This window comes from Ambystoma mexicanum, chromosome 6p (genome assembly GCF_040938575.1).
Source record: "Ambystoma mexicanum isolate Mex_15411 chromosome 6p, UKY_AmexF1_1, whole genome shotgun sequence".
Lineage (NCBI taxonomy): Eukaryota > Metazoa > Chordata > Amphibia > Caudata > Ambystomatidae > Ambystoma > Ambystoma mexicanum.
Window position 1 is genome coordinate 562,465,259 of NC_090935.1, and position 27,247 is coordinate 562,492,505.

Here is a 27,247-nt window from a genome sequence, read left to right on the forward strand (position 1 = left end):
CTCAAAACCTTCCTCACAACCCCTTATGAGCCTTCCTTCCCATGACTGATAACTACCACTCCGCTACTGCATACCACTCCCCCAATCGCACACTATGTATCTGTACATGACACACGTGTTTGGATGTTTATTGAACGAGCTATGGAAATATCCTGCATTGTATCATTGTATCAGTGTATCCATGACATGTCTTATCGGCTCTCTGCAAAGCACTCAACGTATCCTTCGGGCCAGATTTTCATTGTGTAAATACCATAAATAAAATAAACAATATTCATAAAGTGCACAACGCAGTGGCTGAAAAGTCTTCTTTAATGGTGCAAAAATGTACATTCCCCTCAGAAATGCATAATGAAGACCATAGGAGATTTCACAAAATGAGCTTCAGCCCAGATTAAATTTAAAACGTAATAATCTTGCAGTACTGCTGGCTGAAGAATAAACATGTATTTGTGAAGTATATTTCCAGGGTACACATGCCTCAACAAGGCACAGGGCTCAAGGTCCTTTCCTCTATAGTTAGTGATCTTCCACATATTGGTTTAAGTATTTTTGTAGGAAAGTCCACAATAATGCTTCCATTATCAGGAATATAAGAGCTGCACTTGCGCTCTAGTGAGGACATAGTCTGGTTGGTCCCTGATCTTTAAAAACACACGTTGCCTCTGGATTTCAAGCTATACAGCAACAGTTGCCACACACATATTAAAATAATGTAATCGAATTTCACTGTAGTACAGATTTTAATTTTGTAGCCCCTTTTCTGAAGAGGTATTTTAGCTGCGATGTTTTTGCTTGATTTAGTTTTGTTCTGGAGTAGATTGACATTAGGCAATAATACAACCACAAACTTTACAAATATATTTATTAAGCGGCAACACTGTCCTCACCTGAACCCGTAAAAAGTCTGTCCTAATTCAATGAAGTGGTTCCTATATGTTCTTTATAGACCTTAAGCCGTGGACGATTGTAAAAGTGACTTCAAAAGGGTGTAACTTTAGCCAATATATTAAGCAAGAAGATGCCAATGTCCTCATAGAATGGGATCATGTTGGTGCTCAAGCAGACCTGGCACAGTAACAGTGATAAAGTGGCACAGTGCAATGCAGCGGAGAACAAATAAAGCAATGTTCTATGGTCCTGGTTCTTGGCCTATCATTCCACACTCTTGGCGACTCTCATTGGCAGCAAGAAGCCACTGGTCTGTAAGCTACAGAACCATTTAAATGTACTGGTACCTTCTATTGCACACATATCGTACAATTAGGGCACACAATGCGGTGACCAGCAACACCAACAAAACAATCAAAACTATATCAACCACTGACACCCTGCAGGAGAGGGCCACCATATCAAGCCTTCTTCCGCTGAGCGCCACAGGACTGCCACAAGTGGTCTCTTCAAGGCTTTCCACTTTATCCTTATTCTGTCGAAGCCACATAACAAAAGCAATGTTGGCACAAGTGCAGTCCAGTGGATTGTAGCTTAAATTGATGATACTGTGCCCAGAAATGCCATCCAGCATCTCCTGTGGTATAATTTTGATATCATTTTCTGCAAAGTTGAGGAGAATTTGGCTAAGATCCCAAAATACATTGCTACTGAACACGGTCAATTTGTTATGGTTAAGGTACACATATTGTAGCTTTGTCAAAGCCTGAAATGCTTCATTATCTATTGCAATTAGTTCGCATGCAGATAGGATTAAAGTTTCTAAATTGGGAGCCTGCTGAAATAGGTTATCTTTCTGGATGACCCCAGAGTGAAACACATTTCCGTTTAGGTTGAGAAGGACTAAGCTCTTCAGACCTGTGAGTAGGTCACAATGGCTGGTCTCAATCTGGCTGCTGGACAGGTTTAGCACGCGCAGTGACCCAAGATTACGGAAAGGTCTTTCTGAGCCGTTGATGTGAAGATGGGTGTGCGTGAAATCCAGGAGCTCCAGGTTCCCATTTTCTGGAAATGCTAAGTCTTGAAGAGTGTGATCGTTGTTATAACTTAGATTCAGGTTTTTTAGGCTGATTAGCCCTTTCAGCTGCGCTCCACAGCAGTCTGAAGTAAATATGCCACTTAGACTTAAGTCCAAGTGTTGGAGCTTTGAGAGCTTTTCGAAGCAGCTGGATCCCAGCTGTAAGATTTCGGTATTCCCCTTGATGCTCAGTCGAGTAAGCAAAGGGAAGCTGGCCAACCGAATATCACAGACATTTTCAAATTTATTTTTGTTGAGGGTTAACTCAGTCATGAGGCTGTCGTTCCTTATGTCAGGAGGCAGGATACTGAGGCCAGTATGGGTAAGATCCAGTTTTTTTATTGTGGCCAAACAATGAAATGTGTTGTTCGATAGGTCAGTGAAGTACATGTTCTGTAAATTTAAGTCCATTGTGGAGACGTTGCACAGAGCTTGCAGTGAGTGCGAAGTCATGCCTATATTATTAGGCACATTGTTGAAGGTGCCGAGTCTAAGAATGTGGGCGGATACACCCATTAAACCTTCCAAAATAACTGAAATGTCAATAGAACTTGCACAACCTGCAATGTCAAGGATGTTAAAAAAATGTGAATTAAAAGAGGATGGTTCTATATACTTAATATAGTTTCCCTTTAGATTCAAGCTTAAGTTGGTGGCTTTGCTGAGAATGGCGACATCGTTTGCTGATATTGCATGTATGTTATTTAACTGCAAATCCAAATATTTCAAGCTTTTAGCATGAAAGCTATCGGGCAGATTGATTGAAGTCAGATGATTGTTCCCGAGATGAAAAGTTTCCAAGTTATCCAAGTTATGCCTTGCAATAAAAGCTAAATGATTAAGGCAGGTTTGAGTTAGGAAAAGATGTCTAAGAGATACAGGACCATCAAAAGCAGTGTCAGCAACATACATCAGTGGGTTTCCAATTAATAGGAGTGTGTCCAGGTCAGGATTATTTTGGAATGCGTTGTCATATATCCAGCTGACCGAACACCTGAAAAAGGAAATAAAAACATACATTAAGTGAAAAATCCAACTTCGCCAAATTGCATTGATCCCTTAAGTGTACATTAGAAACGACTAAACGTGTTTTTTTAAATTCTGCAACAGATAAAATTAAACCTCACACAAAATGTCTTTACCAAAAATTAAATAGAATTGATCAGACATTAATACATAGCCAGACAATTATCAACAATCTAAAAGGGTCCACAGTTGTGCTTTGACTGGCATTTCCAGCATTACCCTACATTGTAACATTGTACACTCCGCAGCTCCCAGTAAGAACGGTCAATTATTGGGGAAACTAAGTTTATGAAGCGAAGTGCTGCCAATATCAAAGATATTGTTTCCTGCACAAAGCATCTGTTGAAAACTTAATTCATTTTACATGCATTGAAATAATTGTATCTTCGATCATATACCGCTGCACTTTTACACACAGGTGGAATAAGGACTCAATTTAACAACAATCCTCTCAAAATTGACAGGAATATTTCCTATATGGAATTTTCATTCTTGTGCCTATAATTTCAAATTTGGGGAGCAAATTTAGACGAAAACCTAGAAAATGGCTCCTACAAATTGCTTTTGGGAATCTAGTTTGATACACAGGCAACGCCCCAACATATTCTCCTCATTTGCAACATTTCAAAAAAGATTGTATAATAGAGCGGAGTCTCGCATTTTTTATTTACTCTGCCTACCATAATGATATCTTAGACATCTGTCTGTTGTTAAGAACATCTCTTTCTTTAGAATACATTCACATCCATAGGTAAATTCACTTAGTGCCTGGGAGTTTTTACTCCCCATTTCCATCCGCAAATTCTCAAAGAAAGAAAATGTTGAGGCAACTAAATGTTTATGGTAGAGCTGCATCTGGCGAGATTTCAAATGGCTGACCAAGCTAGTATACCCAATTCACACCCTTAAAATGGAAATGGGAACATGGTTCAGAAGTAGCAGCACCTGTCACCTTAACATACCTTCAAGCTTACCTAGAAGCTGTCCAAACGCCAGCTCTGAGGATTCTAAACCATAGGCCTCAGTGGGCATCACGCTAGCCTTGAAATATTTTATAATCTGCACCAACGAGAATCCACATACTTTTTTAAAGTATTCTCTTCAACTGTGCCGTCATCATAAGTACTTTGTTCTTTAGCCTACTGGTTACCAAGTAAAACAATGGACATTTACAAATTGGAAAACCAACTTCCAACTTTTTATTTTTGATCTTCCAAACCACAGTGTTGCATTTCTTTATATGAGTAAAATAGATTATTTCATTTTTGATTAATAATTCATAGTCCATTCTCTGTTGCACATTATACCAGTTTGCCTAAAAATTGCTATACCAATGGGTGTAACATTTAAAGAGAATGAAAGTTAACCAAGACGCACTTAATTGACCTAGGGAGGTGGAAAAGATCTTGTTTCAACCAGAGTTTCTCCCAGATCTGATATATAAAGATTGAACAGGGAGGGTGCCAATACATAGTCCTAACTCAAACCCTCTATGGATGGAAACGTTTGATGAAGGAGAACCCATAATGTCTAGTCACACATGAATTTATACATTTGAATGTAAAGCAATCAAAACACTCAACTGGAATGACTGTGTTTAGGTATAACAGAGGACCAGGGTTCACCCCACACAAGCACCGTTCAGAGCACCCAGGGCCCAAAAATCCCTCCCCGGTACACAGAGAGATGACTCAGCCAAGAGCAAGTTAGTACTGTCCTTTATTTTCCATAACAGACAGGGATCATAAAGGAAATGGGAAACTCTCCAGCAATCGCAGCTCCAGAGCTCATGTCAGTGGCTTTTGTTGGGGTGTGGCGTCACAAGTTAGGGCTCTTCACCAAAAACCAAAGCGCATCCGCTATTGTGTGGCTGGGGTGGTATTGCCTATAGATAGCACCTATAGAGGTTAGCTGACTGTTCCTCACATGTCAGTTGGTGTTGCATTGTTGCAGGGTCGCAGGATTACCATTGGCCATTGCCCTTTGCCATCCACCCCAGCACTTTTCCCCTCCCCTCTCCCCTGCATTTGCGCTATCTCAATGTCACTAGGCCTAGTAAGATCGGTGTGTTGTCCTCCCTATGTCTCCCATCCCTTGCCTCATCGCGCTTTGAAACACTTGTGTATAGGTGCGTTATAAATGCCATATCATATCATACCGCTGGATTTGTGTTCCCCAATTTGCTGGAGCGAGTATCCCCAGGCCTGGGACCCTGCTCTGTTCTCAGCGCTCAGCGTACCGTCTCAAGGTGATGAGAAAAACTGTGTCTCCATTGTTGCTACTGGTGTAACGATTTTGCCTTAGAGAGGGCCTGCAAGTGCAACTTTGTAAAACAATACATGTATAATTTCTTGTCTGCTTCACTGGGAACTGCTCCTCTTCCCACAGCAGGTAAATGGCCATTGTTCGGCTCGGCCGGATCACGTGTGTGAAGACTGCAAAATTGAGCTTTTCTGTCTTCAATTATTGAGAATGTATTCTGTTATTTTGCAGGTGGAAACAGGAAATAGGGCCTAGGAAGATGAGGAGGGTGGGCAATGCAAGTATGAAGGACCAGGGTTGGGGAGGACAGCACATCAAACACTGACCATTTACTAGACACTCGCTCAGTAAATGCAACCATAGCAGTGACTGAGGACTCCATCAAATTCAACATCAGCCATGTACATCCATAGCAACACTGCTGAAGCTATTGATTATTCCATGTGGGTGAGCTGCAGGCTTCATACAGAACATAATGGCAGTGGACCATGTACGGTTTCAACTAATTTCTCACACAGCCATGCCCAAGAATCGAATTGCTGTTACATCTTATTCTCGAATAAGCAACACACTATACATGCTAACAAAAGTTGTGGAGGGCTGTGATGGGGCTGTACGTATTTGGTCTATTTTAGCTTAAAGAGGACGGCATTGCAAGGGTTAACAGACACGTGAATGCGTTCAGCATGCTCGGCTAGTACGACCAGAGGTTTCTCCTCTGTGTTTCATGACCAATTTGCGGAGGAGCAGCAAAGCCTTGACAGAGAGTCATGTTTTTGTTTTTTTTCCAACTAAAGGATTTTAAGAAAACAATAATGTGCGGTACTTGCACATACACACAGACAGAAGGTGGTTGAGGTTTCCCGAATGATGATGACATGTTCTGTAGCTCCCGAAGGAATAAATCGCGGCACCTCTGTCGACAACATGGAGCGCAAACCGGAGCCAGGAAGGATGCCAGTCCCCTGGATGCAAGGGTCCCTGTCCCGACGCAGCACAGCCATGCCATGGGCCCTGCACTGCAGAACGGGACAAGAGAAAGCAACGAATGTTGGCCTTCTATATGTTAGTACCATCAATGATGTGTGAATGCTGAAATAATTGTAGGGAGGTTAATATTCAAGTACTGTTTCTGGTGTGATTATTGAACACAGCCATCACTGAGTGATAGTAAATAAACAAGCTATCCCTTGGGTCTGCTATAAGATCATACACTATGCACACACATGCAACAATTAGTCACAAAAACTGAAATCTCTCCCATGACATGCGATGCATACCTCTTGCGGTCTGGTGAGGGGAATTCAGATAGAACACAAAGCATTTAAGATCCCTTCCTGAAAGTTACCAAGGGAGTAGCAAGTCACAGGTATGATGGCAGTGAGTTTCAGAGTGTGGGAACATAGGCAGAGAAGCTCCTTTATCTTGGTCTTATCTTTCCTTGTTTTCAGGGATTCTAGAAGTGTTGCATTAGTGCAGTGGATTGTGTGTATGTGTCTAGCAAAGTGCAGCTTTTTTCCCAGGTAGGCAGCTTTTACATATGTAGGGTCTTTGAAGATGATGTAGAAAGACTTCAATAGTCGGCAAGCACAGTGGGTGATCTAGTAGAGGTCCGTGAGCATGGGTGCATCAGATAATCAAATTATACTGACCTGAGATTATACATGAAAGACAGCGTTGGGTGCGTTGAAGGTGGATTTAGAGATGCTAGTCAGGAGGATGTCCCTGCTATCAATATGGGACAGAACTGACCGAACTAGGTCCTGTACCATGGAACAAATGTTTCTGGGGGTCAGCAAAGATTTGTTCCTCCAAATGAAAACAGCCTGATACCAAGCCATCTGGGGGTTCATTTTGATACGAACATTAAAAGAGAGATCCAACCCAGTGTCTGAGTCTATATAGAGGTCCAGGAAGTTGGAAGTAGAGAAGTGCGGGAGAAGCCACTGATATTCATTAGAGATTATGATTTACCCGCAGTGATCAGGATGAATTCAGTTTTAGTTGCATTTAACTTTAGGAACACAGAAGACCTCAAGGTCTGAATGGCTCCAGACAGGATCGTCCGCATTCAATGTGATTGGGAGACGAGGCTTTGAGGTAAAGCTACATGGTGTTTTAGTATACAGTGATATGGAATTTGGAAAGTAGAACTCCAAATGTCTCCATATAAAGTTTTAGTATCAGTGGGGACAGGATGGAACCGTGGGGTATGCCACAGGTGTCTTGACCAGATGGGGCTTTGAATTATCCATTTGTGAATATCATTGATTATTTGAGAGGACAGAAGTAAAGCAGCTAAATACAGTATCGGTGTGTAGTGCAGGGTGTCATGATAGACTGTGTCAAAGACCACTGAGAGACATGGAAGGAAAAGGTCACATTTGTTATCGTCATCCTGGATAGTAGCTGTCTCCATACTGCAGTGTGGTTGGAAGCCAGATTGTTGGAATGTAAGGATACTGTTGCAGTTGATTTGATCTTGTAACCTTGCTTTGGAAAATGTGTTCCACGTACTGCTGTGCCACGCCTTGCCATTGTTAATGTTTTCTTGTTCATTGATAATCAACATCAACATCATCAAAACATTCTTCCATCTAGAATTGTTTAGCTTCACCCTATTCCGGACGTTATAATTCATTTCTCATTTTTCAATTATATAATTTCAAATCATCAAAATATCAAGTGAAACAGCGGACACAGGTTTTGCGTTAACCTGCTTTATCAAGGCTGTAGTAAAAAACATGATGGCAGATCCATGTAAAGGAAGTGGATGGTGTTTGTCCCGCTATTTCTACCTTTCCCTGGCATCTCACAATCCTGGGAGGGTAACACGGCCCAGAGGGCCAATCCCCAGAACGGGAAGGAGATAAAAAGGGAATCAAGGGAAGCATCAAGTATTGGTTATTCGGTTGAGGTCAGAGAAGGGGGAGGTGGGTGACCAAGCGACCAGCAGGAAGGAATGACAGATTATGGAGGCGATTTATGCTGGAAAATGTGAGGGGTCAGTAATCTGAGGTGGACAACTGCTTGTATTTTTACCCAAATTAAACGTTTTATTAAAAGTAAAAGTGCAAATTAAACATCACTAAACCTACTCTATTGGGGAGTTCCCTACCTATTCTAAGGGATTAACTCCTAGAATCAACAAAACTGGCCTCACACTGAACAACAAAACAATCAAAATAAAACATAAACAACATAAATAAAAGAATAACAACCAATGATTTGAATGACCTTCACGTATCTTGGGTAGAACCTTTTCCCACGATTGCTTAATCACCTTCTCCCAAATATTCAAAAGGAAGATCAAATCTTGAACCAGTTGTTATCAGTTCCAAAGGATAATCAAAGTTCACCAAACAAAATCCCACTGGCACAGTTCTTCAGCCTTCTGTTGAAAGGTTTCCCCTGCCAGGTTTAGCCAAGAAAACAGCACCCATGGTAGTCCTGGATATCCTTCTTCCAGGATAGGTTTGCGACAGATTAAAACAACTTCTGCTTCTACTACTTCTTTGGTATTCTTGACCTTTGCAGTGTCTTTAGTATACATGTCAGGATGCTTCTTCTCAGGGTGTTGCTTTCCTCTTGACAAACCCTTCTACTACTGTTACTGCGAAGTGGGCTCCTTTTGCCCCACAGTATACTACTAACTTCAATCAGCTTTAGGGTATGATGCACTGACAATAATATACAACCACAGTTCAGTTGGGTCTACTCCAACGTGATGCTTTAGAAACATAAGGTGATTGAAGACAAGACTCTCGGGTAGGAAAGGCACTCTTCTTTCCTGAGCTACGAGAATAGGGAAGCCTCTTTTCCTCTACTGTCTGTCTTACTACCACCAATGTAAACTTCCTCAGCTTCCCGACTGCTTCTCTGTTACCTTCAACAGTAACATGTAAGGAACGCATGGTGGCAATAGTAAGACGGACACAAGCGACCACAGTTCAAGTGCATTTATTGAACTTTTGCAAGCGTGTGATGAATGCCTATCTAAACCTAAATCTACAGATGGGAGCAAGCTACGACCATCAAATAATAATAATGCAGTCCTAATGGAGTCTTGTCAAAATAAAAGGGCCTATAATTAAAAAAAAAAGATTGCCAATCCTTACTACTAAGTTACAAATAATATGGGGTAATGTCCATGAAAAAGAAAGAAGTGTTCACAAAATGATATGATGCTCGGGCCACTGGCCTCCCTTTGCCACATTTTCAGCATGGGGCAAGGGGGGACACTTGAGCAAAGCACACACTCTGACTTCTGTGGCATGAGGATACAATACATTTTCCATAGTTCAGGACCTTCTGTGTCCAAGCTTCTTTAGTTCACGCAAGTCTCTTGACTCGGAGGGCCTGCCATACAAAATAAAACATAAATGTTATTTTCCTTTCACCTGTATTCAAGTTGAGTATTCACCCTAGATCCCCCTCTGCCGGGCTCAGATCCTTTTTCGAATTAAAAGTTCCAAGTTGGATTCCCCTCTTCTGGGCTCAGATCCTTTTCACACCAATGTCAGAGAATTCTTTCTCGGGTGACTCACAGTTCACCACGGATCCCCCTCAGCAGGGCTCAGATCCCTTTCTTTCACTCAATTAGTCTCACTCAAGCGGGCTTGGACCAAATTTGATGCACCTTACAATATTGAAGACTTTTGAATGCGCAAAGAGTTTAGCTTGACCCATTGATTGACCACTTTGTTTTTAATATTCCTCTTTCTCCCACTCAGCATTAGTTGGATACCTAACAGAGACTTTCGAATGAGTACCCATGTGGCGCCAGACCACTCTGTGTGTGGTATCTTTACTTGGCTTCCCAAAGTTCAATTATAAAAGTTCAACTGCTTCTTTTCATTTCCAATTATATTTGTGTTGCTTCTCGCAAATGCCTCACACACTGTTCTCTTTATACAAAGTTGCCACTTGCACCCCCTTGGCTCAAAACACAAGCTAGTTCGGCATCAGTCTCTCCGACTTATCGGCTGTGCTGTCTTTACTGACGCCGTATTGTTGTAGAAGCCGATGACAGTACCACTGCGGCAATCGCTCCTTCCAGCCTGGGTTATCGACACAGGAGAGCCGTGGGTACCTCCGACATACTGTGCAGGTTTGATCAGCCTTAGTTCCTGGTCTTCGTTTTTTTTCTTTCCAATGCTCATGAAAGAAACAGTCTTTAGAGATCAAGGGTACTTCCCTCCTTGCAACCCTCTCTGGTCTCGCCATCTTGGAACTGATGTCTCCTCGTGTGTTTTGCCTCACTCAGAGTGTCCTTTCGTACTCCACCTTTTATCCATGTGGGGAAGTGTAATGGAATTTAGGTTTGTGTAAAGATACAATGGTCAAGGCATTAGAAACAGTTGCAGCTCAAAATCTTCATATGTTCCATGTTTCCCAAGAAACTCATTGGCTAAACTACATCACATCCTTAGAGCTAAACACATGTTAGTAGAACATTATTGGTGCTAACAGATCAACAGGAGCCAAACTCATCGCCTCCCCATGTGGCGCCACATCCTTTCTCACTCCTCCTGGGAACAGTTTGCAATTAGTAAAATAACATTTGTGCTGACCGCTGGGACTTTTATTCTGCCATAGTCAGCACCATTGTGAAGGAAACACGAGGCACCCTTCTTCTGGAGGGAAGGGAGACATTCACACGGCACCTGCTGGATAATGACTTTTGCAAACTTTGTGGTGGATACTCCGAAAGCTGGACATGTCCCAGGGACACAGAAATGTACTATTTGATTGGTCCTTCCAAGAACGCCACTCTGTTCAGCTTCCTCATTTCCATAGCCACCTCCCGACAGGCATTCATAGCTATCTGAAGAGTTCTCTGGCTCAGATCAACTTCCCCTCTACCGCTGAGTATCCGTGGGATTGACTTGGCACCCTGTCATTACATCACTCAGTGTTGTCTCGGTTGCTTCGGTCTGCCCATGACGTGCAGCCTGAGCTTCATCTGCCTCCTCCCTAACCCTTGATGTTTGGATCATGTGTTCAGAGCAGGTTTCCCTGGCGGGGCCCAACCTGGGGGCATCCCTGCTAAATGTGTTTACCTAGGATTTTTCCCTATCTTGTAGTAATATAAATAAGCTCCCTGGGACTATGGCATGCACAATGCAACCTTACCCCCGCATTTTCCTGCGAGGCCTTCATTTATGGCGTTACTACAGTGTGTTTGTGTGCCTGTGAAGTGCCCCATTCCCTCTAGCTTACTCCCATAGGCGGTCGGTGCGCCCCCTATCTGGTGCTGAAATAGCACCTTTGATACATCCCCCAATATGATTGATTTTTGGACCGACATCTCCTATGCTTGCGGAAAGTCCTCCTGCTGTTGGGCACTTGTGGGCTCTTCAACGTTGGTCTGCCGACATGTAGGTCATTGGTCCTGGCGGGGCATGTATTTGAGGACATTTGCAATTTCTGTTAAATAATTTTCATTTGGTCTCTGAGCTAGGGTTAGCATCTGACATTGAATGTGCAGGACAGACAGGCGAATGCATCTTCCTACCCATTACAATTTTGTGTGGAGTCAGATGATGAACCCCCTGGGTGAGTTGTGAAGGGCGAACAGAGCGAGAGGGGGGGCAAGAAAGCTAGTATTGGCACAGAGAAGAGGTTTGCTTCACTAAGCGTTCTTTAAACAAGCCGTGGAGCCTTTCAACAATCCATTTTGCCTGCAAAGTTTGTGTTTTATCCCTAAGAGGTGCGTGATCTCTTTGAAAAGGTCATTGCGAAATGCTGGCCATTGTCTGACCTTATCACATCACAAATTCCCCACCTTGGAAACGCCTTCCTTACCTGGAATTTGGCCATACCTTTTGCATTGTTCTTTGCATAGGGCCCAGCCTCAAGCCAGCGCTAAAAGGGGCAGGCGACAACAATTAGGTACTTGTATAACAAGCTTCTTTCTTGTATTTCAACATAGTCTATATGCAAGTGCCGGAAGGGCCCTTCCTGTCGCGGTATCCTTCCTTGTATGGGTTTTAATGTATGACCAGACAAAAACTGTTGACAGACTATGCAGTTCTCCATAAACTCTTCCACTCGCTCATGCAGATTTGCTACATACTGTCCCTCATTGATCTCTGGTGCTATATTTTCTTTGGATACATTAGTCAGAAAATGCAATTGCTCGAGAGCTAAATTCAGAAATTTCCGAGGCATCACTGGTTTTCCCATACTATTCTGTATCCATGTTAAGTATGTTGGGGGAAAGAGAACATCCCCTTTGTATCCACAAGTCCTTTTCTTCTTCGGGTCCTCTCCTTGTAATTCTATTATCTGAACAATTGGTGTTGCATTAAAACGTTCCTCCTTCTCTTTCCTGACCTTTCCTCTTTCCCCCTGACATTTGTTTTCCTCTTTTCCCTCTGTGAAGAGTACCCTGCTTTCCTCTGACAAACGGGCTGCTTCTTTGGCTGCTCTGTCTGCCATTTCGTTCCCCAAAGATATTTGACCCTGTCCACCTGTATGGGGTGCACATTTTATTATTGCCACTTCCACCGGGACTTTAAATGTCTCTCTCAAATGCCCAAGTAGTTCTGCATGTTGTACTGGTGTCCCATTGCTTCTCCTGAAACCACTCCATTCCCTTTCGGCCAATAGTTGTAGTAGTGTTTGCATCATGCATTGTTGTGCATAAATAAATGTATTCTATTGTTATCATTGAATCGATTCATGTGTTTTCTTTTTGTCTTATGTTATTGTGTTCATAGGAGTAAAATAGGAGTATGTTGTTAGGAATAATCTAGAAGTAACACAGTGCACATAGGCCCTGAGATACGAAAGTAGGGGGGGCATAGTGATCCACACACCCCTAGGAGATTGTCTAAGACTGATGCATGGTTGCCCACACGGGGCTAGACCATGGTAGGATTTGTTTTACAGTCTCACACACTCCTAGCCAGGGGGGAAGTGGTAGCGATGTAATTGATTCTTGACGAGCTAGCATGGACATTTGAAAAAAAGGAGTATTCCCTATCAGCTGGGTGCTTCTCTCGCCATACATCATGTAAGTCGTGATAGCGTGCGATGGTGGCCCATGCCTGGGCTGTTCGTGGCAGTGTTTGGTGTGCTGTAGTAGACCTGTCCAGTTCTAACGTGATGGCCATGTTAAAATTGCCTACCCAAATGATGTCATAATAATAATAATAATAATAATATTATCTGGTATCTGAGCGCTGCTTATTATTACCCATGGTCTGTGGTGCTCATTTATCGACCTCGGAAAGATGAAAGGCTGAGTTTGGCCCCGCCGGGATTCAAACCTGCGTTAGCAGGCTCTGCACGGATGTCAAAGTGAGCGCTCTACTCGCTGTGCCACTTCACCGGCATAGTCCAGAAACTTGTCAATATGGTTGGCACACTGGTGAAAATAGTCGGGGGAGTCTGTGTTTGGTGCTTATGTTTATCAATAGAAGCTTTAATCCAGAGACTTCCCCGGCTAGTATAACATAGCACCCTTCTCTATCGTTAATCTGTTCGTGCAACTTGAACTCCAAGGAGCTTTGTATGTATGTGGCCACCCCTCCAAAGTGCATGGTGTACAAGGAGCAGTATCTATAAACCCCCCATCCCGCCAATCTGGGGAGGGCCATGCCTGGAGCTAGGTGTGTTTCCTGTAGGCATAGTACATTTATATTATGATTCTTGCTATAATTTGCTATTAACAGGGCTTTCTTCTGGTTAGTAAACCCCTGAATGTTCCATGACATTACTGACAATACGTTGTCAAATTTCTCCCTTGCTTTGTGTTCCCATGGTACGGGCAATAAAGAGGTGTTCCTAGGATTATAGGTCCCACATGGTTGGACCACACATTGGTGCATAGGCAGCATGCTTCTGTGGTATGCTGTGTGCATCCAATTGCTCTTCCTTGCACTGAACTCTGGGCCCTCCCCCTATTCCCAGTGTAGACTATCTTAAGTAAACTTTTACTATACCAAACCTCAGTACCCACCCTCTCCCATCCACGCCAGAAACATAAGCCTACCAGCCCCACCCCCCACCCCCCAAACAGTCCTCATAAACTCAACATTGCCTGCAGTGCCTGTGAATATTGAGGTGCCGCGGGCAGCCAGTTAGTGCCTCATGGCGACCGCCACTACTTACAACTCTGTGGCTCTGTCCGTCACCTCTGGAACCTTCAATGTAGGGTGTTGAGGCAGCTGTACGGTATTTCAAAATGGAATGTAAAGGTGACTTCAGGGCGAGTATCGAGGCGATATCCAAGGGTCTGAGAGATTCACTGCAAAGTGCTCCGCAGCTTCCGGGGAGGGGAAGAAGGTCACAGAGCCGTTATAGAGCAGCCTTAGCTTGGCCGGATATAACATGGACTATTGTGCATCCTTTTTTCGTAGGGTATTTTTTTACTGAAAGGTCTTACGTTGTTCCTGAACCGATTGGCTAAAGTCTTTGAAGATCCAAATTGTGGCGGATCCCCACCACAGTTCTTTCTTGTCTCTGGCAGAGCAGAGCAGGATGTCCCTGTCACAGTAGCTCAAAATTCTGGCTATGATGGGGCGTTCTGGGGCCTAAGGGGGGGCCTCGGTGCCAGCGATCGATGTGCTCATTCCCCCATATTTATGTTTGTGAGAGGGAGGGTCCCCCAGGATCTCCATCAGCAGTTTCTCCACAAACTTTTCCGTATTATCTATTGGTGTGGATTCCGGTATTCCCAGAATGCGGCTATTGTTTCGCCTTAATCGTCCCGCTAGGTCCTCATTCTTCTCCACCACTTTCTTAATGGTTTGTTGCAGCTCCGCCACTTCCCGCTGTAGGATGGCCACTTTGTCTTCCCCCTCACCTATCCTTTGTTCTTCCTCTGTCATTCGCCCACAAAGTTTATCAATTTGTATGGCAGAGACATCGACCTTTCAGGTAATGGCATCAATCTTTGCCCCCAGATTGTCCGTGCTACTCTTCAAGGCCAGCAGAGTCTGGTTTAAGGCCGACATATCACCCTGGGTTGGGGCGTGGGTCTGTTCTGGAGGCGGAGGGGGCTGTGATTGATCTAACTGGGCAAATGGGTCAATTTTGGCATGTTTTTTTGGATTGACCATTTGGTAGCTTCCACTGCGACTCACCACTTATTCAGGTCGTTATTTTGGGTCTTGCTGCGTGCTGGTATGGTGAGCTGCCAGGGGGCCTCGGCGAGCGGGGAGCGGCTTGTCGGGTCAATGACCGGTTTTGTCGAAGACTAATTGGCAGTTGCTACCCCTGTGGGACAGTCTTTATAGCCATATATAGGGATCTGGATGCAGGTCCACGTTGGGTCTAGTTTAGGAGGATCTCACTCTGGGGGATAAATGTGTTGTGATGAGCTCACACAGGAGATTGTCTGCGCCGCCTTTATTGTCCGCGATATCTGTACATAGAAAGCATAAGGAGTGATGCAATTTCTAGTGCCGGTCTAAGCTGCGCCCTCTTTTGCTGTCCGGCTTTCTAAGTTATAACGCAGTCCCCATTCTCCACTTAGTGCAGGACTTGTAGCTTTACTGTACAGGGCCAACCGGGTAGAATCCTTGGCCTAGCACCCCAGGGATCTTGTAGCTTCTTTTCTTCTTCCCCGGGCATGGATTGATTCCCCCATTTGGCATTGACACAGAGCTCGAGCTGGGGGGAGGGGGTGGGTTTACATGTTCCTGGGCGGCTTTAGGCATTCTTGGTGGTCATAGGGGAGCCCCAAGCTAGTAGTCTAGGGTGCTTGAGTGCAGATTACCAGGTCCTTAGCTCAGGGATTTGTCCAGTGAATGGGCCGCAGTGGCCAGTGTTTTTTTTACGGTGTAGTTAATCACTCCCCTGGGATTCGGGGAAGTCGCACATAGAGGAGGCACTCCATTGGGGCTATACGGCCAGTGTGGAGCGAGGAGCTGGTGGAGCCCGGCTCTAAACTGCTATATCTGGAGGGGTTGGAATGGCAGTGACCTCCCCTGTGGGCGCAAACGGCGGTTGCCGTCCTCCAACATGTCTGGTGTGCCGCTGAGGGGGTTGCGCCTGTGACGATCTCCCATGCCCTCTGCTCCGGTCTGTCTGGATACTACAGCAGGGAAGGGCATCTCACTATGTGGCGGCTTCGCTGCTATGGTATAGCCGGCGCTCTGTATCCCTCATACGCTGCCCTGGTGCTGGTTGCCGACCACTGTCCTGGGGCTTTGTCACCCAGGTGATCCTTATCCCAGGCCACTTCTCTTCACAGCACGCCGTTCAGAGACTGGGGCATTGGCCAAGGATAGCGTTGCCCTCCGATCGCCACACTGGGGGTGCATTATCAGTTGCCTCTATGATCTGGTGCTGCCCCTCACATTCACGTGTCTATGCCACAGGTTCCAGGGGGAGAACGAGGTGGCAAGTCACAGGATATTTAAGAGGATTTACAGGTTGTCACCAAAGCTTTACAGACGGCGGCCATTTCCTTAGCCGTGCAAAAGCACCCCCTAGGGGCAAGGTATTTATAGATGGAATACCATTTCTCCCTCTTCCTCTTCGTCAGAGAACAGCTGTTCATCCGTTACTCCTGTTATAGTTCATGTTGGGTCGATGCAGAGCAGTGTGCGCCATTCCATATTGACACTGTATGTCCCACACATGATCGCCATGTCCTTACGTACTATTAACTCCTCTAGCTGTAGCACGAGTGTGGTGCCCTTCATGTCGTCCCTTTGGCACTGTGGTCTGAACAATAATTCTTATTCCCGGTATCCATCCCAGCAGTAGCTCCACTCCACACAAAAACATGCTCAGGTACATGGGTTGGCCTCGCAATGTACCGCTAATAATTTCCCTGCAGTGGAATTCCCCAAAGCGGTATATACTGCAGTGGCACATAACCCCCTGGTTATGGCATGTGTCCCACAGGAAATCCTCCCTGTGGGGCAAGTGACACTGTGGCAGCATCAGTTACAAGCAGTGCCCCTTCTATGGTATACTTTGCCAGCTTCGTTTGCACACATTTTATTTCTGCTTTCGTGGCATTTTTGGCTGCCTGCTTCTCACTCTCTTGTTTTCATTTGCAATAGTGCACTATCATTGCCTGTATTTCAGGCCAGCTCTTAGCTTCAATGCCCACAATCTTATCTAATGATGGCTGTACTTCTGCCGGAAGTCCCTTTATCAATCTACTTATAAATATAAAAGTGAGCATTTGTGGGTTTGTGGCTTCACGTATGTTCCCTACACAATTCCACACCGTTTCACCAATCTGCACCAACGTGTGCACAGACATTACTGGCTATATGACATTTGGACACCCCACCCTTTTCCCCGGACTCCAGCAGGTCTCTGGGATTGTGGGTGTGGGCTTTGCACATGTTCTCTGTACAATTCCTCACAGTTTCACCAGTGTTGCACAGTCAGCTTTTAGGACCCCCTGGACATTACTGGGTACATGATATTTGCACACCCAACCCTGTTCCTTGGTTTTCAGCAAAAGTGAGCATTTGGGTGTGTGTTTGTGTGTTCACATATGTTCCTTATACAATTCCACACAGTTTCACCAATCCGCCCCAACTTTTGCAGTGTTACTTGTACCTATGAGGGAATGAAAGCCCAGGCAACTCCGAGTATATCAGCTAGTATGCGATAAAATAAAGGTACATATTCATCCCAGGACCTTTGCGTCTCTTGTGTCCACAGATCCTGCACCCGTTGTATATACTCTACTGGGTCATTGTTGCTTTTCATTTCATGGGCCACTACCGTCACTAAGTCATAACTGTCAGTATACATACTTCTCAGAATCTCCCAGGCGTGTGCTTGACAGTTATTAAACGGAGCTACGGCATGGGCATTTGTGCCTATTTTCACCCCTTTGTTCCCTGGCTGCTCTCCTATGGTGGCTGCGAATAGTCTTTTCATGTCCCCTATGGCCAATGTCACCCCTGCTGTCTTTTTCTTGAGCACATGTAACCATTTACTGGCCCCTTGCTCAAGGAAGGGCAGGCTGCATATTAGGTTATCTCTGTCCATTGTCTGCCATGGTACATAATGTGCGTCCCTGCTCCTTTTCTATAGTAATGCATAACTCTTGACTTTGGACCTATCCCGCCCCCTCCTTTGGAGGCCTGAGGTAATCCCATTTTCACATTCCCCACTTTACTTTGGTGGGAAGTGGACTAGTCCCTCCCACTTCTGTCACTGTACTGTTGTTTTTGCTCTTTCCTCCCCCCCTCTCCTCCTTTTATCAGGCTCATTGTTGTCCCCATCACTCCATTCTTCCCCTAGCAGTCCTTCATCTAAGACTGCATCATCCTTGTCCCTTCCTCTCACCTTTTCGCCTTCCTGTTTTCCTCCTCATCGTCCAATTTTAATTTTATTCCACCTGACAGCTATTCTTCCTCTGCACCTCCTCCTCTATCACTCCTTCTGCCTCACTGAATAATGCATTCATCTGCTGTTGTGTATTCTTTTCTATGTCCTTTAAGTGTTTCCTCTCTCCCCTCGAGTCCTTTTCCTCCCTTCTTGCCTCTGTCATTTCCCCCTGTCATTTTCGCATGGTCTCCTCCTGATGATTCTCGCTGGGGGTTTGTGTACCCCGCTGCGGGCTGTAATTACAGATAGACACCATAGGGCAGGGGCAGAGCACTCTCCTCTTCCTCCTTTTTCACTTTTCCCACTCTTGTATCTTCATATAATTTCCAGCGCCCCAATATTTTCTGTCAATTTTTCAACTTAGAGCCTTTGTATTTCGTTAACAAATACGAAAACGTATTTTCTATTATTTTGTTATCAAAAGTTCCCTCTCTGGGATATGCATGGAAACACTGACCTGCAGTCTCTTGGGCCCATTGAACTACTGTACTAATATTTTAATGGAATACTGGGGCAATTTTCGGCACATGTGATCCATCACTATCTATATAGGCCATTATTCCCCCACCTCCTGTTGTTTTTTACCCCAGCTACCCTTTGTATCCTTCCCACTCTGCTTCTTCCCTGCCTTATCTCCCGTCACGCACACACTCACCCCCAATCTCACCCAGATGACGTTCACTCTGGCCTTCTCTAGAGGCCCACCCAAGCATTCCACTCATCATGCTGGCCCTCTCCACAGGCCCGATCACTCACTCTGTGTTAGTATCCAACGGCCCTCTCCACGGGCTCACTATTCGCTAGATTAGAGCAAATAAGCGTCATGCATCCTCTTGCACCATCTGCACGTCTGCTGCTACGATGCCAAGCACACTATTTTACATGAGATACCTCCTGGTGTTGACCCTTCCACCACAAGTCCACCCCTAAAACAAGACTACCACACGTGTCCCTCTCTATACCCCCAGAAGTGGAAAAATTCAATGATGCAACCCTTACCTCAATGATGCAACTATACAATCGCCAGTACTATGTGCAACTCCCGTCTGACGGTCTTCGCCACATACTAGGCACCTCTCCCGCACTAATGCAGGAATGCCCACACTCGCGTCCACTCCCTGTTGGTAGGTGTGCCCTAACTTCTAATACTACTACGGCTGATCATCCTCTCTCCTTGAGGATGCGTCCTAGACCATATACAATCTATCCCTCGTCAGCCACCATTATGCAGCATGTTCTTGCATGGTTATACTCGCGTCCTAGAGACCCTCGAGTCCCCTCTGCACTGAGCCTCCAGCATGAGCTCACCCCTCCCACTGAGTGCGGGCATGCTCGGGACCAGGCAGACCTTTGTGAACTTGGTGTCTGCAGGGCCTCTGGAGTGATGCGGGTTGGGCTGGTCTGCGGCCACCGGACCTGCGCCCTTCGGACCTGCGCCCTTCGGGAGGGCGGACTGGATACCCTCTGCTAATCGGGAGGACTGAGAATCTCACTGGGGACCCCAAAAATGTACCATATTTTCATGTTTCCCAAGAAACTCATTTGCTATACTATGTCATATTTCTAGAGCTAAACGTATGTTAGTAGAACGTGATTGGAGCTAGCAGATCAACAGTAGCCAAACTCATCGCATCGGCATGTGGCGCCGCATCACTTCGCACACCTCCCGGAACAGTTGGCAATTGGTAAAATAACATTTGTGCTGTCGCTGGGATCTCATTATTCTGTCATTGGTCAGCACCATTGTGAAAGAAACACGAGACAACCTGCTTCTGGTGGGAAGGGAGACATTCATACAGCCCCTGATGGATAACGGCCTTCGCAAACCTTGTGGTGGATACTCTGAAGGCAGGCCACATTCCGGGACACAGAAACTCACAATTTGATTTCTCCTCCAAGGAACGCCACTCTGTTCAGCTTCCCTATGCCCATATCCACCTGCCGACAGGCACTCGTAGCTATGTGAACTGTTCTCTGGCTCAGGTCCACTTCCTCTGTACCCCCGAGTCCCTCTGGCATTGGCTTGCTGCACTGTCATTACATAACCCAGTGTTGTCTCAGCTGTTTCGGTCTGCCCGTGAAGCGCTGCATGAGCTTTGTCTCCCTCCTTCCTAACCCGTGGTGTTTGGATCATGTGTTCAAATCAGGTTTCCCGGGTGGGGCCCATGCCGGGGGCATCCCTGCTAAATGTGTTTACCTGGGATTTTTCCTTTTCTCGTATATAAGCTCCCTGGGCCTATGGCATACACAGTCCAACCCTACCCGTTCATGTCTCGAGGCCTTCATTATTGGCATTACAACAGTTTGTTTGTGTGCCTGTGTTTTCCCCCCTACGAGGTGACCCATTTCCTCATGCTTACTCCTGTTGGTGCACTCCCCTATCTGGCGCTGATATAGCACCTTTAATACACCTTCATGGTTCCAGTAGATACCCTTAAGTTGTATTGCCACACTTCCAGCTTGGGATAACAATGCCACACTTGTATCTGAGGACACTGCACATGAACAACTTCAACACCCTCAGGATGCGGGTGAATAGTTCTTAACAGGGCTGGTTTTATTACAGGAAGGATTTGCCTACTGGCTTGGGCAATGCTTGCTCTTCACTTCAGGTTAATAACTTCTGTATTCTTGTACTACTTGTTCTAAATGTTACAAGGATCTTTCTTCAATATACAAATAGATTTAGGTATGCGCAACGACTTTAAAGAAAGATTTTCAGCTTTAAAATCTTGGAAGAAATTGTATTTCGCTTTATTATCATAGAGTTAAACTTTGGGCCTCATTATGACTCTGGCGGTAGCCGTGCCAGTGAATTTTCTGGTGCCCATTCCCGGGCGCCGGAAAATATAAGTCTCCATTCGAGTCCCATTGGACTCAATGGGGAGGCCGGAGGGCGGAGGCACCGGCACCATTTATTAATGGTGCTAGTGCTTCCGTCGAGGGCTGGGCGCGGGTGCCGTTTCGCCCACCAGGTCAGACCCAGTGGGCTGAACGGCACCCGCTCGCAGAACTCATAGTTTGCTGGTCTGGAAACAAGGGTACCGGAAAGCTTACCGTTACCGTTGTTTCCAGACCGGCAAACGTATAATATGGCCCTCTGACTCTCGTTGGGAATTACAATTATTTGCACGCAACCTTGCTTTGATGGAATATACCTTGCAACAAATCATAAAAGTCAGATTTAGGTTTTTGTGTGATCCTGTAAAGCGTTTCCCTTCTTAATTGGCTAACATTCTCATTGTTAGCCAACCGCTTCACAGCAATGAACAGCTTTTACTTGCTTCCAAACTTATGCAAGATATTATGGAGCTGGCAAGCTTTTAATAGTGAACCCGCATATGGAGACTCACTCACCGGCTCCAGGAACAATATACTTGCAGATTGCTTCAACGTCCTGACCTCTTCGGGCTCTGTCACTCTCTTAGGCACTCCTGAGACCCACACCCCTTAGCAGCACAAGTGTCTTCGGTCTAGCCTTAACCACGAGTAGACTCCTCTCCTCCTATGTCCATCGGCTTGCTTCAGGACACGGGCCTCGGGATGCAGCACCTTCTTGGCTCTGCATTCACAGTCATTAGGTGCACCTGGGAAGTCTTTCAACTTCGACAAGTCTCTCTCGGTGCAGCCACGACACAGCATGGTTTGTGAACACAGGACTCTCTCAGGGCTTGCAGGTGAAATCTGCTTACCTCTTGCCCCCGGCGTCCCTTAAGCGAACACACTTCCTCATGAACTGCCAGCCCTCGTTCTCTTCTCCTTCTGCTACTGCTACCAGCCTTCCACTTCCTGCTCCAGCTCAATTCTACTTCTCTCTCCTTTTGCAGCCGTGTATGCCTCTCAGGTGGGGTAGTTAAGTTCAGGTGCAGACCCTCGGTGTCAATTGCCTGACCTTGGCAAAGGCTGTTAAGCCTACTTGCCTGTGCTTCACTTCTACATGTCCCCTGAGCCCTCTTCTTCATCTCAGTCTCTGTGGCCTCATGGGACATGTAGTTCACTTTAGTGAAGTTATGTTTTTCGACTTCTTTTTTGGAATTGATGTAATCGGTTTAGATGTTACAATCTTTGGTTTTACCACCCTGGTTTTCACTGAAGGCTCGAAACCACTAGAACGACAAGAAGCCATAACTACTTCTGGAATGGTGGTATGAGTATCCCTGTCAGAGGAAAAATACTGTGATTCATCCCACAGACTTTCCCCACTACCCTGCACCCTGTCTTCACCCAGGTGATGTTCCCACAGTACACCACCCCCAGGATTGGGATCAGGAAGCGTCTGCCCTCTCCTGGCCACCTGAGAGGAGACATTAGGCAGGGTTTTGGTGAGGGATCCACAGGATTCTTCACAAAAAAGGTGAGGTATTAGGCAGTGAGCGAAAGTGGTACGTACCTGTGACTGTTAGTGTTAATATGGAAAGTGCCTTTAGAGTAGAGAATGTAAGGTGTGATTGTGACGTGCATGGTACTGCATGAAAGGAGTGAGCTTGTGAGAGAAGTAGTAGAGTGGAGGAGGCAGTGGGTGGAGTTGAAGGGGGAGCAGATAAGACAGGAGAAGGAGACTGAGCATGAAATAATCCCATATGTCTTTAGACCGCTCACCACTAGTTAGAGTAGAGAGAGCTAGGAAGTCCTAAGCAAGTTTAATAAGATAAGGCCAAGACCCTATGGCTCATTAACAATTTATTTAATGACCTTGAACCGCCTCTGAGATTTAGAGTGGTTCTTGTGCCATCTGTGACACGTGGTGTCATCATGGTCCCCTCTAGACCCCAATGTGTTACTACTGACTTCTGCAATTGTATTTACTCGCCCCTCTTTCTTCTCCACTCTTTTGACTGCTAACTCTCTGTTCTCTCCTTTCCCTTCTCCTCCCCTTACTTTCTTCTATGCACTTACTCTATCAGAATTGTCCCTGGACCTAGTATGATAGCAACCTTGTCTGTCTCCTCACCCCTCCGGTTACTGTTTTTTTTTCCTCCCCACCCCCCCCAGCACTATCTGAATTGTCGTCAGGCCTAGTATGATAGTCGCTTGTTTTGTTCCTCCCCAACCTTTCTGACCCCTCTCCTCTTGTTTTTCTCTGGCTCTACCAGAAATGTCATCAGGCCTAGTACGGTAGTGGCCTGTCTGTTTCAATTTCCTTCCCAATCTCCCCCTCCCTTCCTTATCTATGTCTTAGCTCTTGCACTATCTGAAATGTCGTTAGGCCGAGTACGATAGTTAATTTCACATCATTATTGTTCATGGCCTGTAAGAATGTAATTGTATTTTCCCTTGTTCCCTCCCTTGCCTTGAAGCACTTTGAAACACATTGTGTATAGGCGCTATATAAATAAACTATCATATCATAATACAGCGGTCACCCATTGCCGTCCAAGATGTTGAGAGTTATGAGTAAAATCAGGAGCCACAGTGTCTGACCAATGTGGAGATAAGGAAGTGTCTATCCCGCCGGATCGCAATCCATGGTTCAGACTAGGTTGAAAATGGAGATACCGGAGGAAACCTATGTTAGAGTGGGGTCAAAATCAAGGTTGGCCTGTAAGTATTCACTAGAAGTGGGAGAAGGAGTGATCTATCGAGTTTATTGATGGGAGGTGAAGGTTATCCTGTTAAACCTCCAGAGTATTCCCGTTTTACTGAAACAAGGCCAACCCATCACCCGCCTTATATGCAAGAAGATACTGGTCCCAGAGACGGGGGAGGGGGAGGTAGAAATACTGGAAGCATAAGAAAGAAATGAAGCAGGGTTTGATCAAATGACTGAGCAGACAAAACAAAAATAACCAAACCTGCAATGTCCTTACTGGACCTATTTCCATTGAATTTACATAGAACCCGGTATAAGAAATTAAACTGAAGGACCCTCCACCCCTCCCCCCTTTCAATTTTATGGAGAGGTGAGGACTCCAGTATCGACTAAATGTTAACCCCAGGGGAGATGATGTTATTCATTATTAGTTATTGGTTCCAAGGAATTCAGGAAGGTCATGCTGGAGTCCACTATAACCTGACAGCAGGACATCTTGGGCTACAGAAGACCTTACGTAGTAGACTCTACTGGCTTGGGGTATCTGCTGAGACTAAACAGCTCTGTCCATGTTGCCTGCCCCATCAATCAGAAGACCTCTCCAGATGATTTACCTGGAGCACTACTCCAGCTGCTACCAATGACAAAGGTATCATTTCAATGGATCAACATGGACACAGACGGTCCCTGGAAACTTCAAAATTCGGAAACAGGTACATATTGGTGTATGTCAACTACACACCCCGATATCTAGGGGGCTTCCCAATGCAAAGTAACATTACCACAGTGATCCTTAAAGTACTCGTTCCTTCCTTCACAAAAGTGGGGTATCGCACCAAGATCCTTACTGATCAAGGAAGTAGTTCATGTCGAAATTGATGGGTGAAAAGAAAACCCTAATGAAGACCCGAACACTATGAACATCCATCAAGCCAATGGTCTATTGGAGAGCTCTAATAAGGCTCTGAAGCACACACACATCTTTCTAATTGTTATTCTCTTTGTTCATATCCTACTCCAGCTAAACTTTTTCCCCTGCTTACTTTCTTTCAAAGTGTGTTACCAGTGTGGTTACCTCAGGCAAGGGTGTAATATGCAGTATTCTGAACAAACCCTGGCACAGTGACCACTATAATGGTGATTTCTATAGCATTTAAAAATATAATTTCTAGCTCATGTGAAGAGCAATCTCCCATCCTGGTTTGACCTCCTTCCCTCTCCTGTTATCAGCTCCTTCCAGCCCGCTCTCAATTTTACCTCCTTCCCTGATTCCTCTGATATTATCAACTCATTCCACTCCATGTTTTACCTCCATTTCTGCTGTTACCGCTTCCTTCCAGTTGACTTGTGGTTTTACTACCTCCCTTGCTACCAATACCACTTCTGCTGCCACTATCTCCTTCCACACCCCTTAAGCTCTCACAACCTCTTCTTCTCTTCTGCTGCCACCTCTCCAGTCTCCTCCACTCCTGAAGTCTTGTGGTCTTCCAATGCCTTCCAATCTCCAGCCTTTTCAAAACATAAACTCCCTCTTCCGGCTGCCATCCACACTCAACTGGGGCTGATTGCATTGTATTGTGCTGTATTTCCCCCCTGACTGAGTCGTACACTGAGGGTCTGCACCTGTGAGTGGTGAATGAGTGAGGGCTGAGATTGACTGTATTTTCTGACTGCACATGCGGCCTATTTAGGCTCAAGGGTACAAACCAACCCTCTATCTGTCCTGTCCACCTTTTTGGGTTGAAGAATAATCCCTTTGAGGCTACTGAGCGGAAAGGTTCTGCTTTCTCGGCGTGTGAATTTAATACTTGAAACTTTCTGCACTCTTTGGTTCACTTAATAGTCTTTGTGCTTGGTTTTAACATTATATTCTCAGCAGTGGATTTCTCTGCCGAGAACCAATGCTTTCTTAATTTGATTGTCCCTCAAATACATTCCCTGATCGGACAAACACTACATTACTTTAAGGAGCTGCAGTCTCTCTCAAGTGCCTCATTACCCGTAGGTTAATCAAAGAGTTTTATTTTGGGATACACTCTTTTTGGGTGGCCTGCCCTGATGGGTTAGTGGTGTAGGACATGGGCCTAATAGTGGTTGGTTCACATTAGGGATGGGGTATGGTAACTCTAGGATGACTGTCCCCAGCCAAGTGGCTTGAACACTGGGAGAGTGCCTTGGGGCTCCTCCCCATTCCACTCTCCAAGAACATCATCCACCGGCTCAGGGAGGCCACTGGATCCCAATGCCACCCTCACACCTGTCTGCAGAGCCAGGCAGGGGACTTCATTACAATGCTTATCCTTTGAAATTCATTGCATAGCTATGGGGAATCACCTTTAACACATCCCAGCTGAAACATTGCTGAAAAGGTTGCATTTTAGCATCTGACTGAAAAATGTGGAGGTCTGTTCCTCTCAGACTTCTGCTCTGCCAACCTATACCCCTGTGACAATGGCTGCCATTACTGAGCAAGAGTGTGCATCAGATATCAACCTTTGTAAATAGTGAAGTACGCCCCATTCATTCATGTCTCCCCATTAAAGTCAACTAAATCTGAGAATGAATTAGACAATTGAGTGCAGATCCTTAAGCACACACACACACCCGGGCCCCATTTTGCATTCAGTGCAATGTTTGTGCAGACAGGAACACAACCTTCTTAATAATGCTTAAAGGCATAACAATGGACATTGTTCCTCCTATGAGATTAACAGAGAAGCTACAGTAAACATAGAAAATAATGCATACATATATAGCTTCAATACCTTGTTAAGTCCAATTGCCACAGATTCTGCAGTCTGCTGAAAGTAGATGGGTAGATGGCAAAAAGGATGTTGAAACTGAAATCCAGATTTTTTAAAGATGGTGGGAGACTTTCAGGAATCACATTTAGTCCTAGATCGGCACAGGTATAACTTTCATCATCAATTATCTGTGAATAAAAAAAGAAGCCTTTAAAAAGGTGGTTTCCACAGTGACAGCACGATTAAGTTAACTTCTTATATTGTGCATACAACAACTTCGAATGACGCTAGGAAAGGTAGCGGCTGGGACAAAAGATAGCAGGGACAAGAGCAAGCTCAATAGGGAAAAGTGAGAGGGGGGAGGGTGTAGGTAGAGAACGTAGAAGACCAGAGGGAGAA

General features: G+C 45.2%; 1 protein-coding gene across 1 annotated transcript in view; it reads right to left on the reverse strand.

Annotated features, from left to right (window-relative positions):
* Positions 1-294: 294 nt before the first annotated feature.
* Positions 295-27,247, reverse strand: part of CD180 (CD180 molecule) — a 181,900-nt gene continuing 154,947 nt past the window's right edge. Inside the window, exons 2-3 of the mRNA XM_069627385.1 lie at positions 26,870-27,036; positions 295-2,963 (exon numbers count right to left, since the gene is read on the reverse strand). Of these exons, the coding sequence (XP_069483486.1) occupies positions 1,223-2,963; positions 26,870-27,036 (1,908 nt within the window). The 3' untranslated portion in view covers positions 295-1,222. The remainder of the gene's footprint in view (positions 2,964-26,869; positions 27,037-27,247) is intronic.